General features: G+C 38.4%; 1 protein-coding gene across 1 annotated transcript in view; it reads left to right on the forward strand.

The window, feature by feature from the left end:
• Positions 1–16,444, forward strand: part of LOC127227038 (E3 ubiquitin-protein ligase HECW1-like) — a 90,981-nt gene that overhangs the window by 11,616 nt on the left and 62,921 nt on the right. The window contains 5 exon segments of the mRNA XM_051191274.1: positions 2,593–2,735; positions 6,504–6,604; positions 8,026–8,498; positions 8,500–9,370; positions 13,472–13,573. Of these exon segments, the coding sequence (XP_051047231.1) occupies positions 2,593–2,735; positions 6,504–6,604; positions 8,026–8,498; positions 8,500–9,370; positions 13,472–13,573 (1,690 nt within the window).

The raw sequence follows: 16,444 nt of genomic DNA on the forward strand, positions 1-16,444 counted from the left end.
GAGATTCTAAAGATCATTCCAGCACAGAAACAGACAAGGGCTGGACAGCAGACCAGGTTCAAGACCTTTGTCCTTTTGGGGGACTGTGAGACTATTTCCCACAGCAATTTCAGAAGCTATACCTATAAGTCTCACCAGCATGACTGCCTAAAGATGAGTAAAACAAGGACAATAGAATTGCTAGTGTGAATAGAGGAAAACTTCTTTTTTAAGATGATGTTTACATTAATTTGTTTATAACTGACTAGTTTTGTTTTACTGGATCATGCTGGCAGGATTGTTATATTTTGTGTTTGTGTTAAAGATAGAATTTCTGATAAATCAGGACCACTTATATTTTGGTTATATGGTTATCACCATTTGGCTTTGGGGTATTTATAATCTGTGGTGCCCACTTTTGATTTTTATTCAGCAGTACTTAGGACGCAGAGTTTTCCAAATGATCGTGATCCACATGAATGGTTGATGGCTTCCTCAAGCCCTTCAGTCTTGTCAACTGTATCTCGTTACCTAGTGTGGAGCCTCATAAGATTTCTCCCACCCACTTTGGCAAGTCAATTGCTAGTGTCATTTTTCAGGGTTGTTAGAGTTTTGGGCTTTTTGTTTTTGTTTGGTTTTGTTTTTTTGGGTTTTATGGCAACCTTGTTTTTGAGATTTCATGGTGGCAACTTTCCTGTCACATATGAAGACTCCTCTTCAGCAATGTTCCCTGCGCTTTATACATAAGGCCTGAGTTGCAGACTACCAACTGGGCCTATAAACTCCATGGTCACTTGTTCTCTGCACTTGTCCAGTTGAGGCTGTCTGCAACGGTCTCTGTCTACTGCATCCAGAGGTTTCCTTGATGAGGCCCGAGAGGTACACTTACAGTATTTACACTGCAGTTAGAGGGTGCACTGGTTTAAGAAAGTGGCAGTGGTGGGTTCTCTTCTAGGTAACACCACCTCTCCAGCCACTAATTTTCAGAACCAGGAATGAATTCCTTCCTAATGAGAAGGCCTTAAGTTCAGTTAGCTGGTTTTGGTTACTACCAGGATAAAAGTGTCACTATTGCACTTTTGGAATAGCTTTCCATCCCAGTGATTTTTATGATTCATTGATGTTACAGCTGGATAGGACTGTCGATTGTTCCCCTCCCCGCCTTGGCAGTTTACAGAGCTTCTTCTGATACCATGAGAGCTAATCCTCAGGGAGGAAGCATCCAAGTTAATACTATCTGGATTCTTCCAAGTTTTGTGTCTGAAGTATGTGGTATCTTCAGGCAATGAAGGGCAATGCAATACCCTATATTGTTTGCATGGGGTCTTTTGGATCCCCTTGGCTAATAAGTTAAAAAGAGATTTTCCCCATACCTTGCATTGGTGTTTTATTATGTAGTCTATAAATTTTGGGGAGAGTACTATCACCCCAGGTGATGTAGCTTGAATTAACCTGTTATACATATTACTAATGTATATGATATATGCATGTATAAAATAATTAAATTACTACATTAACATACACAATTGTTAGTTATAGTGTATATGTATATTAAAGAATATACTATATATACTGTTATAATATATGTGTATATATGTATATATGTATACACATATATACATATATAGTGTGTGTGTGTGTGTGTATTAAAGATAGGCTATGAAGTTGAAAAGGAACTAGGGAGGCATTGGAAGAGTTGGTGAAAGGAGAGATGAGAATTGATGTTTTGAAACAGAATTTGTGTATGAAATTCTCAAAAATTAAAAAGTAAAATAAAAGTTAAACACATGTAATTTTAAGTAAAAATAAAGTAATAGGATTCTATGTCTCTTTCAGACAACTTTAATGATAATTACCCCTCTTCTCTCTCTCCTTAAATCTCATTCCCTGTTGCCCCACCTTTCCCATTTCTAATGTATGAGGCCCTGATAAATGATTTTTATTCAACTTGTGTGAAGTGTATTTGACTATCAAAGATTAACTACTTTTTATCTAATCAAATTTTGATATTATATAATCCTACCCATTTACCCAGAGCATATTGACCCCTCTCAATCCCTACCTTCTCTTATTTGCCTGCCAATTATGTCCAGCCCCTTTCCTCCACACCAATTTCTGCACTTTCAAGCCTGTTGATTTTAGGGTTTCGTTATTGTTGTTATTGTTGTTGCTCTTGTGACCCACTGGGTTTAACAACAGCCATTGTCGTGACCATGGGAGCTGTCCATTGGAACCTGGTGTGGTCAGCAGAGGATGTACAACAGAAAACAATGACCCTCCCTCTCTCAGAATCCACCAATAGCCAAAGTTCAGCAGTGAATGGTATAGTCTCACAAGTCCCTCCCACTTCCATGACTGATTGTCGATACATTGGCCTAGTGAAGGTAACCACTGTTGGTATGAGGTAATGATTTTCATGGTTATATTTAGTCTAGAGGATAGTGTTTCACAGCCTTTTCTCCTACCTTGATATCCAAAGGAGACTATAATTGTCATTTCTCATTTATTAATAAACAGGTCTCACCACATTACTAATGCCAAGGCACAGGTACTGGGAATTGGCCACCCCTAGAACCTCCCAGTTAATTAATATGATGTGGTTTCTCATTGCAGCATTTCAGTTTTGTTTCTTTGCCAACTGATGTGCTAGAAATTGAAGTGAAGGACAAGTTTGCCAAGAGCCGTCCCATCATCAAGCGTTTCTTGGGAAAGCTGTCAATGCCTGTTCAGAGACTGCTGGAGAGACACGCCATAGGGTAAACTGTGCCTGAGGTGGCCATGTTTCTACTTATAAGCTTTGCTCAGGAAGGCTTGTCAGCTGCTGTTATAAAGTCTTAGGGAAAGACAAACCAAAAACAGAGGCCCTGGTTGCTGGGCCTCTCCCATCAATATCATTTCCTGAGCCATGATAATCAATTAAATACTTCCCCTTCTTCTTAGTCATGTGCAGTTTGTATAATACATATTAAAGTGTATTGAAAATCATAAGACAATATTGAAAAAGCAATACACATCTTTCTGTATAAATAGAAATTTAAAGTTGGCCTTTCCTGTGGAAAGTATTTCATTCCTTTACCTGTCTTGTATGTAGGATTTAACCACATACTGCATTCCATTCCCAGATGAAGTGTTATATTTCTTGGGTAGAATTTCTCAAAATATGCTACTTGCAGAAAATTCCAGATGAAATATTGAAAGCGTGCACTTTCAAGGAATGACAGCAATTAATGTTGGTTCCAAAAGTCAATTGTATATGAGAATATGCTTTGTGTTTTAAATATTTTGCATTCATATTCATTCATAGTTTTTATTAAATGAACTATGATTATATCATCTCTTTATAGAATGTGTATTTCCTTAGCTAACAGTGCTACATATGAAAATATTAGCATAGGTCTTTGGTTATCAGTATATCATCAATATGCTATGAGTCACAGAGTAATACCAAAGGAATGAAAAATATTATGCAGACTTTTTGGGTATTTTAATTTGAAGTTCTCTTGGGATTTGTTTAGTACTTGATAACATGTGTGTAGCTGTATGCTCATGAAGATGCCTTAATTCCTCAAACAAAAGGAAGTTGACACATATGAGGTATTGCCACATGTCAGACTATGTTCCCACTACCCATATATGTTTGTGAAAACTGAACAACCCCCTGGTATTAATTGCCTAACATTATCACTGGCACATAGTAGGAACTTAAAAGGGATTGGTGTTCCTTATTACTTTTTTTTTTTCATTTGGTTCTCATAACACTTGTATAACTTAAGTATTATCACTTCTTCACATAAGAAAGTGAGACCTATGAGGGATAAGTCAAGGTTAAACACACACTTACCCCCCTCCAAAGACCAAGTACAACCTCTCCCAAACTTCCTGCAACTGATTGTCTAGTCTGTTATTGCCATACTTTTCATTCCTCTCCTACCCTCACACTGCTAATGCTCTGCCAGGTGTGGGGGATAAGAGGACAAAGAGAGGGGTTTGGTAAGATTTCTGATACTCCAGCAGTGAACACACCCCTGCCTACCAGATACTCAGTTGCTTCCTGCTGGCTGAACTCTCCAGCTCATTTCAGCAACACAGAGGGCTCATCCACTTTCCTATACTGAGTACATTTTTAGTATTGACTTGCAATGCCAGCCTTTCACTGGTAGGGAAAAAAAAAGTAATTGAGGTAGAAGAGGTTCTCCCCCTAACCTGACAGCAAGGTTAGTTTGATTTTCCTAGTATTCTTTCAACTTGGAGGAAGGGGCAGCATAAAGTACAGGCAACAATTAGCCTTGGTGAGATTATTCCCTACCACCCTCTGATGGATGACACACTTATCCTATTGGGTTTTAAAGCTCTCCATCTCCTACTCTTCCACTTCCTCCTGACACTCCACCTCCTCTTCCAAAGCCTGAAGCATCCATACCTGTAGAGACCACTTCTACAATCCTGTTCATTATAGATATTTCCAGTGTAAGTAGCAACAAATTACTGGGCAATGGACATGAAGCAGCAGAGCAGCAGTCATTTGGTTTGAGCCATGATACATCCTCAGAATGCACGCACACACACACACACACACACACACACACACACACACACACACACACACACACACTATTTCCAATCCTCTCTTCATTCCTTAAACTGAAGCACTATATTTCAATTGTCTTTTGGCCTCTAAACTCAACTCTAATCTTCCCTTTGGGAGTGTCTCTGACTACATAGGTCATTATTTACTGGTCTTCCTTTATTCTCCAACTAGTTGTAAGCTATTAAAGGCAGGTTCTGTGGGGGTAATATAGGCTTCAGCCTCAGGACACAAAGATAAACTTCAATACTTTTTACATGGCAGGGGCTCAGAAACTATTGGGTTTCTGAGTGGTTAAAAGCAAAGAAAGGAAATCTTAGAAAGTGAGTACAAAATATAGTGAACTTAATTACCATGTCACCATATGATCATCTTTAGTTCCCATGTCAATTCAGTTTTAGATTCAAAAAGTATTTCTTATGATCATAGTGGACATACCTCAAAATATTAACCAATACCCTTTCTAAATTGACAGAACTTTGTGGTCCATCCTATTATATCTCCATATAATATTTTAATTCTGACATACAATGAATTCTGACAATAAACACTATGCCATACTTTATTGAAGAAAATATTAAATTAATGGGTCATTGGACTATTTTGTTTGTTTTATAATGTCAATTTTTCTAGGAAATCTTTTAATACTGACATCCTATGACATATTTTATTTGAATATCACATAAACAAGTTAGTGTAATTCATATAGAGTTAACAATTGGTTATGGAGTATACCTTTGTTTATCCTTGGATCTCCCAAAGAACTACTTTCCCTAACTTAGCTAAGGTAGCAGGAAATTGCTTTGTAAAAACTGTATTGCTATGAAAATATGTCATTACAACTTTAGATTTATATCTCCATGGCTAGATTGTTTTCAGTACTTAAAAATTACTTTAAAGGGTATGGCACCAGAATCCAAAATAGTCAATAAGTGTCTCCATACTTGGTGCATATAGAAGTGACACAAACGTGTCTTGCTCCATCCTGTAGCAGGTGGCTTTCCATAGCTCAGCACAGGCTTTCCAATAACTATCATGGCATCTATTCTTATACATTACATATATTCCCTCCTACATATTTTGGCACATCCATTGCCAAGGGCATATTTAGAAATGGCAATGTCCACAGGGAAATCAAGTAAAAACATTTACAGTTTTTGTCCCTTTAATTTTGTACAACACAGATTATCAAACAGTCTGCAAAGGGAGTGATACTGTAGGATTTACAAGTCACAGTCTCTGTCTAAATTGTTTAAGTCTTCTGCCTTGTCAGTGTCTACAATCATAAGTATCGCTGAGCTCCAATAAAACAGAGTTGATGGACATTTAAATTTGAATTTTATACAATTTACTCTCATTTAAGTGTTTTCCACCAAATCTTTAAAAATAAAGCTCATGGCCATACTAAAACAAAATGTGATGGCTAAATATGAGCTGCAGATTTCTGACCCTTGAGTTAGAATATTTGATAAGAATTTCCTTGTCCTTGACCCAACACAGGTATCTTTTTATTTTATTTTATTTTATTTTATTATTTTTTGATAATTTTTTATTTAAATTTGAAACAAGATTGTTTTACATGTCAATCTCTGTTCCCGCACCTTCCCATCCTCCCCTATCCCCCCTCAACAATCACCATCCCATCCCCTTTCTGCTCCCCAGGGAGGGTGAGGCCTTCCATGGGGAGTCTTCACAGTCTGTCATATCATTTGGAGCAGGGCCTAGGCCCTCCCCCAAGTGTCTAGGCTGAGAGAGTACCCTTCTATGCCAACACAGGTATCTTAAGGTAGTAACATATGTCACCAGAGATACCCTTACTTTCTGTTATAGTGGTTTCTCTAAGCTTGCCTATCCCACCAGCTGGTATAGAAAGCACACTGTGGGGTCTTTAGCAGGATAGTGTATTACAAAATCTGTGATGGTGCTTATTTCCTTCTAGGGATAGGGTGGTCAGCTACACACTTGGCCGCAGGCTTCCAACTGATCATGTGAGTGGACAGCTGCAATTCCGATTTGAGATCACATCCTCCATCCATGCAGGTACTTTCAGCATGATCTTCATGTCGTGTTCCAGGCTAGTGTTCTAGTGTGGTTCTTTTCACTACAACACAAACAACCATAGTACTCTCCAAGTGCATCATAGGCTTTGTAGTTCTCTCGTCTCTATCTGAGTCCCAGAAGCCAGTGGCCTATTTTAGAAGCCAGGTTTGCTAATTCCTTGGTGAAAATGTCCCTCTTAACCCATATCACCCAAAGATAGAGGGTTACACAGTAGGATAAAGATCAACAATATGATACAAAACTGTGTCTTATTATTTTACTGCCAGAACCTCTCATTATAGATGCTCAAAAGCTGTTTAGTCACCCTATACATGAACAAATTCATTAATGAAAGAGTGGATGAATATGAAGCATCCCTTCACCTAGTAACTAGTTACAGATTAGTTATGAGCTAAAGAATGGCACATTTCTGAAGAACTACAATTATACAGTGACTTTCTTATAGTATTACAGGGAAAATGAAGATTATAACCACATTTTCAGAACCATCTTGTATTCAGTTTTCCATACCAAACCATATTTCCAAACAGTTATTATGAGAAGACGCCTCATAATCCTCTTTTTTCTTCTCCCACACACCCATACTAAATGTAAGCCATGCTGAGAAATGTTAAGTCATCTTGAACCAAATATATGAGTTACTACTAAAGCTAATGAAGTTTACAGCACCCAATTACTAACTAGGTTGTAAGAAGACACTTGTTTTATCCTGTCAGATTCAGCCTTTTGCTGTTCTAAGACTGGCCCTTCAGTGTGTACAGAAAGACACCTTTATGTTTTCTTCAAATGGGGAAGTGTGCTCATGCATTTGAAGGGGAATACCAATCTGATACATTCCCAGCCAAGTAAGGCAAAGTTAAACAGTGTTTGCTTCTCCTTGAACGGTGGTATGGTTGGAGAACTTTGTTTCTTATTGTTAAATACTGCAGATGACTTCCATCTTTGTTGCAGCTTAAGAGCCCGGCTTAGCTATTCTATCATCTTGCAAGATGATCCACAGGAAATGTTTTAAGCAAATGTAATTAACTTGCCTAGGGTTGTGAAGGAATTATAAACAATACTGCTGTCCTCATCTCTGAAAGCCACTGTATGTGACAAATACAGTTGATCTCAAGGTGGAATAAAAACTAGATTTGGGACATAAAACAACAACAAACAAACAAAACTCTTGGTAATCCCTTGAAAGGGAATTGTAAACTAATAGCCTTGCTGAAAGTATCATTAACATAAAGAGGACTCTGCAGAATTTTCCAGTAGCAATCTAGAGAGTGAGAAGCCCTCATCCACTCATCTACAGTATGTATTAGAGAACCTTTGCCGCATTTTACATGTGCCTACACAGAACACTAGCTTTCATTGCCCTTCTGGAAAGAATGACATAGTTTTCTTCTTGCCCACAGATGATGAGGAGATCTCTGTGAGCACTGAGCCTGAGTCAGCAGAAATACAGGACAGTGTCATGAACAGTGCGGTGGAAAGCAGCAATGGGGAACCTCCTGGAGATGTTCCAGAATATTGCAAGAACTTGAAGCCAGAGTCACCAAGTGAAGGGGATGGAGTGAACAACACAGGAAACCAAAACCAGGAATATGCCGGACCAGTTGAGGAAGCCGCGAGTACTTTGGAGACTGGAGATGGTGGCAATTTATCTGAAGGACCTGAAGAGGCTGGAGAGATTCAAGACCCAGAGCAACATGAAACTGAGCCCACAATGAGTGCCGAAGAAGTAGCAGAGGGAATTCACCTGGATGAGGATTTGCCACCATTGCTGTTGCCAGAAGAGAGTGCAGCTCTAGGTAGCAAGGTAGAAGAGGAAATAGTGCCAGAAAATGGAGCCAGAGAGGAGATGCAAGAGAAGGGTCAGGATGAGGAGGGGGGAGGAAGAAGAGAATGTTCCTGCCCTGGAACAAGCAGAGTCTGCACTGCAGCTGAGAGCCTCGGTGAAAAAGAAAAGCAGACCATGTTCCCTACCTGTATCGGAGCTTGAGACAGTGATTGCATCTGCCTGCGGAGACCCTGAGACCCCAAGGACACACTACATCCGCATCCACACCCTTCTGCATAGCATGCCCTCGGCTCAGAGAGGAAGCACCACAGAGGAGGAGGATGCCTTGGAGGAGGAAACAACCCTTAAGGAGTCCTCTGAAAAAGATGTGCTCAGCGAGGTGGACACAATAGCTGCTGACCCGCAGTCCATGGAAGATGGAGAGAGTGAGGGGGCTACTCTATGCATGGCGCCCTCTAATGGCTCTGGGGGCCACTTCTCTGGTTTATCCAAAAGCACTGGTGCTGGCCAGGATGGGGATGCACACCCCAGCACTGGGAGCGAGAGTGACTCCAGCCCCCAACAAGGAGCGGACCACAGTTGCGAGGGCTGTGATGCCTCATGCTGCAGCCCCTCGTGCTATAGCACATCCTGCTACAGCAGCTCCTGCTACAGCAGCTCCTGCTACAGCAGCTCCTGCTACAATGGCAACAACAGGTTTGCCAGCCATACGCGCTTCTCCTCTGTGGACAGCGCCAAGATCTCTGAGAGCACAGTCTTCTCTTCACAAGAGGATGAGGAGGAGGAAAACAGCGCATTCGAGTCAGTGCCCGACTCGGTGCAAAGCCCAGAGCTAGATCCCGAATCTACAAATGGGGCTGGGTCTTGGCAGGATGAACTGGCTGCCCCTGCTGAGAATGCAGCAAGAACTACTGAAGGTCTGGAGTCCCCCATGGCAGGTCCCAGCAATAGGAGAGAAGGTTAGACTGCAAACCAGATCAGTGAGAATAGGACCACCACGACAATAAAACACAAGTTACCACATATGGAGGTGGAGGGACCAGTGTCAAAGGGCTAGTCTGGACAATGTATGCACATATTCATGCAGTTGTCTAAGTGTGTGAATTTCTGACACAACATGTCTCAAAATCACACCAAGAAACACAGCTGGTAGGATGTGAGTGGCTACCTGCCTGTGTGTGTGCTGTTTTTGCTTTGACTAATGACCAGAACTGGTTGGTGTAAGTTAGCTTCCTGGCACAAAACCAGTATCAAGTGATATAAACAGCAAATAATAGCAGATATGCTTTATCATCAGCACTAGATAGCAAATATATTGGCTTCCTAAAACACATTAAGATCAGTGATGATAGATATGAGTAGTCGTTGAAGGACATAGTTTTTTTCCCTTGGCACACTCTGAGAGCTCTGGGGGGGTCTCACCTCCAGTTCGTCCAAGAGCACTGGCATTGCCAGCATGGCAATGTGCTCTATACGTTCATCTTTCTATTAGCCCAATTCCTGTTATAATGTTTGTTTTGTTGGGCTATTTTAGGTACTAGAAAGGAAGAACATCATTATGAACCAGAGTCACATGGGTCTGAGCCCGGGCCCTGACATCTCTAACAGGCTAGACTCTACTAACTAAAGACTCCATGAATAGTGAAAAGCAGAAAAGGGAGGTTGCCACATTGGAAAGAACTAAAAGGTCCAGTGGTACACATCAGGCCCATGTTTGGGGTCTTGACACAAGGTTTGGGTTTTAGTTATGCATAACTAAGTAGTTTACACTGTTAGTCCCACCCATCATCATTGTCCAAGTTTCCCCCTCATCATCACTGCCTCTTGGTTCTCCCTAAAGGAAGGTCTGACTAGTTGTGAGAACTGTCTGAAAACTCCCAGACACAATCTCTCTCTCTCTCTCTCTCTCTCTCTCTCTCTCTCTCTCTCTCTCTCTCTCTCTCTCTCTCTCTGGCTAGCAACAGATCTCAGCCTTTTTCTTCTAACATGGAATCCCTAGAGAAATTCTAATTTCTTGGGTCCATTGTTTCAATAGTCTGTTAGACTGGGAGGTATGATTATCTTTCTGGAAATCTTCATTTCTCCCAGTCCCAATGCAAATGCATAAATTCTCATGTTTCAAATAGGATTCTACTCCAAAGGCTGCCACCTTTGGTTCTAAAATGAAGTGCTCATTCCACATAAATCCAAACCGGCACCTATTAAACTAGCATTCCTTACCTAAGTCTTGTTTCCTTTCCTTCTGTAAAACTTTTACTTAAAACTCAATTTACAGTGGTTATCAGAAAACCTGTAGATAACTAAAAGACGCAGAATTATGCCATCATGAGTTCAGGCCCTGCAGGCAAGTCCATCCCTCACATACACCTAATTGCTTCCTAGTGTGCCAAATGGGTATAACTGTAGCATTGACCTCAGGAGTTAAATAAAAGAGTTAAATAAGATGAAATAGTGATGCACTCTGTTTCTCTCCTAATGAGAGTTCTCTCGGGCAGACAAGCAAGAAGGCTAATTGTCTAAATTACACAAGAGAAAACACCCTTTGAATCTATCCTTACCATGTTAGCCAAGGAAACGTCCATACAATTAAATGCTAATCACTTGCTTCAAATAGTTTTCTGGTAGCTTATGTTGACGCAAATATGTAGATTTCAATTCAAAGAGAATAAAATTTAGTTTACTCTGGATCCAAATATAGGTGACCATGACCTAAGAACACAAGCTGTAGGTTACCTAAGTTCCAGATTCCAAAGCAGTTGAATGAAGTTTCTGTAGAAAGATATACATAAATAATGACACTCCAAAAATGTATTGGTAGAATCTAAGGCCTTACTTATAAGCCTTAGATGCTGTGTTATGACACAGCCCTTTGATTGGTGGGAAACTCGGGTTTTGTCAAGTTTATTCACTCTAAAATTGTCTTGACATTTTTTCCATCTGTCTGGATGTTAGGCTTCATATATTAGTGACTGGATGCTAGATCTAACACAGAATGAAAGCAAAGAATGGCTATTTAGTAGGTGGACAATAGCCCAAGATGCTTTGGGCCTGTAACATTCCACCATTTCCACATCACCGAAATTCTAAATAGTTAGTAGTCTTTGCAGACACAGATTCTTTATAGGAAGTCTCTTTAATACATGTCTTCTCTACACTTTGGCCATGTTGGTTATAGTCAGAATAAATTTAAAGACCTCCTCTTATTCTTAGTTGAGACATACGATCCCTTCTTGAATACTTTATTCGAAGTAAAGGTGATTATGTGAAATTGGACTCTAGCACAGAAGAGAGTTGCTTGTTTCATTTAGTCAGCCACCATGAGTCAATCACATCATTGCAGTCTCTTGGTGCTCTCAAGAATGTGGGGGTGTGCTTGCACCAACAGTATTATATTTCCACAAACTTGGAGGAGTGATTAACATATTTGGTCGAATTCATTACAATGAGGTACGGTTTTTTAAGAAACAAAATTTAAAGTGCAGCAACTGATGATGATGTACCATCATTTTCATTTTCAAATTTCTAACCTTAGACACTTAGGAAAATAAATGTGAGTGTCATATCCACTTGAACACAGAACCTGTGTTTTGTCCACAATGAGTGGTATCCTGATATGAGAAGTATTTTCCTTGATTCCTACTGGTACCTTCAAAGAACCAAAGGATTTTAGTAATGGCTGGAATGCTTGGGAAAATGTATTTTGAATATTAAGAATGGCCTTTTGTTCTGAGGACATCTTTATTTTTAGTTGTCAGTTGTTTCTTAGAACTAAACTACTAAACTAAGCCCATCTAATGTCCTCCTACTAATTTATTTTCCGTTGTGCCTATAGAACTATAGTGGGAGCAAATCATGTTTCCATGCATGGATATCCTGGGAAATGTTCTCTATTTGAGGTTCCTCAAAGATCTTGACCATTACTTTTTACTTTCCCACCATTTTGACCCAATGGTTAATAAAATACATAATATCTACAATGGTTCTGGAAGAAAAAAGAAAGATGTCTTTTTGTCTTCTGGTTGGGGGCTGTCTGTGTTTTGGGCCCTTAAGGGTCTCCAGAAATTAATATAACCATTTCATACTGTTTACATGGTCAATCTGCACACCTCAGTAGATTTTGAAACAGAAACACTGTTCTGGAATTTTGTTTGGTTAATCATAAATAAGTCTGTGCTAATAGCATACAAGTAATATATATACTAACATGAGTCATTAAATCTGTAGATATATTTATTTCTATAATTTCTCTGTATGTTTCTTTTTCTTCTGTGTATTCTACTCTCTGTTTCAGATTTTATTGAATCTGTCTTCTTGACTTTTATCTGCTACCTTGTCTATTGTCCTCTTTCAAAAGCATGCTGGCTTTTCTAACTCCTTTTCCATATAATCTGGAATAACCATGACTTCCCATGACATGTTTAGCTACCCATCTCATCTTCTAATATCCTTTTATAGGAATTTACATTCTTGAACTACCACTTCTTTGATAAATCTTGGAAAAGCACTATCTGAGAGTTTCAGTCTCCCCATAAGTCTGAAAAACAGTCTTGTAGTAGTCTTCTGTTGTTTTAATTATGCAGCCCTCATATCCATATGAGTTTCTTATAATCCAAAAAAGCTTTTGGGAGACCTTATAAATACTTCACTCCCTTCAAATAAGCCTATCTCCTTTACTAGACTAAAATAAGGCTCTTTAAGTTTTCCCTTGGGTTCCTTCTGATGTCACCTTCTAATCAGGACAACTGAAGTGATTACAGAATCAGAATCTGATACCATATATTGGTCTATGTAGCATAGATCAAAGGTCAAAACATATTTGGATTTTTCTTTTCCTTTCCATCTTTCTCTTCCTCCTCTTCTTCTTTCCTCCTACTCTTCTTCCTTCTCTTACTTTTCCTTAACAATGTGTGTCATGATTGACATGGTTATAGTAAACTGACCCAAAAAATAGATTACCCATTTTATTTGTTGTTTCTTATGATGATCTCTGTTTTACAGTCATGTTTTTTATAACATTGCCATAGCAATGAATATGAATGTCTTGACTATCTTGTTCATAGGTGAATGTCCTATACTCCATAATTCACAGCCAATAAGCCAGCTTCCTTCCTTGAGGCCTGAACATCATCACTACCCAACAATCGATGAGCCTCTTCCACCAAGTAAGCTTTAGTTTTCAAATATATGACTTAACTCGTCCATCGAGTCTTAACAGGTCAGTGTGAACTCACATGCAAGCATCCAAAACTCTTTCCAAGTTCCATACTTAGCACTGTTACTAAACACCAATATATATGTACTATAAACATGCTTTTTAACAAGCTGTTTCAATATTAAAGTGATATTAAAGTGACAACCAAATGTTTTTAATGTCCCTAAGTTTCTGAGGGAGAAGAGAAACATAGGTAACATTTCTTTACAAGACCTATCTAGTCTTAGTTTGTGACCTTTCAGTCCTAAATTTACCATTTAAAATTTTCATTTGAAAATAGAAGTCTATTTCTCTCCGGTGAGTCAATTATCCACAAGTGTCTCCATAGAATAGAGCAACTTCAACCCATAGTGTTTTAGGAAACTTTCCAGATTAACATTTGCATCAAAGAATTAAAAAACCCAAATGTCTACTGTAGTTCTTGGGCATTTCCAGGAAAACTATTGTTTTATGGGTAGAATTCAATATCATTTTACCTAGTAGCTGTCCTATATTAATAATCCTTTAGCTAGACATTTGAGCTTAGGAAAGTCATTTAATCTCTAAAACATTATGCTTTATTATTTGTGAGAATAAAAGCTTGAATGTCCTCATCTGCTAAATTCTGAGTTTGGACTAGGTAGTCTGTACATGCCATTCAGGCTTAGCCTGTATTTAAAATGTTTAGAAGGAAATGAAGCTCATTTAATAAAACATATGTTGGTGAATTCTAGAACTTCCCTGTTTGGGTTCAAGATTTTTTTCCACACAAAGATAACTTTTAATATTGGATAGATTATTAAAATGAAAAATTATTTCTAAAATTCATATTTTTGTATGAGCTTGCATTAGACAGTTAATAGTTTTAAAAAGGTGAAACCCTTATTTAGAAATTCATCTGTTCTTGGTGACATGTTGTATTTTACATGAATACTGTTTTTCTCCTTATTCAGTCATATGTTAACAGTGAGGAAATTATAAATGTCTTTAATATTTAACCTCACCACATTCATTTCTCAGAGGCCAAGACAAACATTTTCTTCTTTAACTTTTGGTGGTTGATTTCTTTCTTCATTTATATACTGATTTATGATATGACTTAAAAAAACAATAAAAATAACATCATATTTCATATATGATTATTTGAAAATATATATATATATAACATATTATTTACAAGAAACAACCTTCTTCTCATAAATCAAAAACGTCCTGTCTACACATGTACTAGCCTGATCTCCAATCCATGCAGTAGCATAACTAGTTATAAGTAGAAGTATTATAAATAATTTAACAGAGGTCACCTCAAAATAATTGCTTATTATAAACCACTCTCAACAATTAAAATAGACTCTAAATAGGTTTTAATTTTTATCCATATAGCAATGAAAAATTAGAAAATTTGCTAATGAATCTGACAATAGGATTTTGTTAGGCAATCTCAAATAGTACACAAATGACTTCATTACTGATAGCCATTTTTTTATCAAGCATTTGCTGAATACTGTGTGAATGCTGTGGTGCTGTTTTAGGTAAGCAAAATGGACAATTATTCCAGCCTTCATGGAGCATCTCTATGCTAATCTGGGAAGTAGATGATAAATAATAAGATAACACATAGGAGAATGGTGTTAACTGGTGATAAATGCAATGAAAAGAATTTTAAATAGATGAAATTAAGGAGTCTTTTCTTGTATAGCAGACAACTGGTTTACAAATTTAGATCCAGAAATCTAAGCAAGTATCCCTAAAAGGGCAATAATGGATGAGATACTACAACTACTCAAAAAAAAAAAAAATGCTGAGGAAAAGCTTTCCAGACAAAGGAAGCAACCATAGCAGCTGCCAAGCTCTACATGGAGGCCTGATAATGAGCTTGAAGAATAAAGTTAATGTGTCTGAAGCCACAAAGAAGAGAGAGAGCAGCAAATAAGGTCAAGGAAAACAGCACAAAGTAATCACCTGAAGCTTTCTAGACTTCTGTAGTGGTTCTCAGCCTTCCTAATGCTGCAAGCCTTTAGTACATGCCATGGTGGCCCCCAACCAAGACATGATTTTCATTGCTGCTTCATAATTGTAATTTTTCTGCTTTGGTGAATTGTAACATAAATATCATAAATATTTTTGGAGATAGGGGTTTGGCAAGGGAGTCACAACCCACAGGCTGAGAACCACTGGAGAGGTTAGGCTTTTATCCTGAATGAATGGAACACACCACAGCATTTTGAGTAGGGAAGTGGCATCTCTGACCTGTCTTTTGAAAGGTTTTCACTGGGTGTAGTGCAGGAAGGGAAATGAGGTGGAGGGATAGAAGTCTGGCCAAGACAAAAACACTGGTGATTTGGATGAGGGCAGCAGCAGCAAGCAGAGTTGTTGATATAGCTGAACATATATTTTGAAGACAACTTTGATGACATATTGAGTACGGAATTGAGAGGAAATAAGAATTAAGAATGACTCATTTTTAACCTTGACTGATGGAAAAACTTTTTGTCAAGGAGGTTGAATGGGAATGATCTGAAGCTTGCCTTGATTATATTATGGTTGAGGTAACAAGTAGTGATATCAAGAAGACAATTAGATATATGTCTATAAAGTTCAAGAAACAATACATATGCAGGATATTTGCTTATTAAAATACTTAAATACACAGTCCAAAAATAAAGACAATGTATATTTAAGGTATATTTAGGTATAAATAATTCATTCTATCCTGAGACTCCACATGACTGACACCTCTGCAACTTGCCCAGTGTAGGATAGATATTGTTTTCAGGGATCTATGTAAATTCATGGCATCACACTGTTTAATCCTTCAAATAATGCTGAGGACTGAAGATCC

This window comes from Phodopus roborovskii, unplaced genomic scaffold, assembly GCF_943737965.1.
Source record: "Phodopus roborovskii unplaced genomic scaffold, PHOROB, whole genome shotgun sequence".
Lineage (NCBI taxonomy): Eukaryota > Metazoa > Chordata > Mammalia > Rodentia > Cricetidae > Phodopus > Phodopus roborovskii.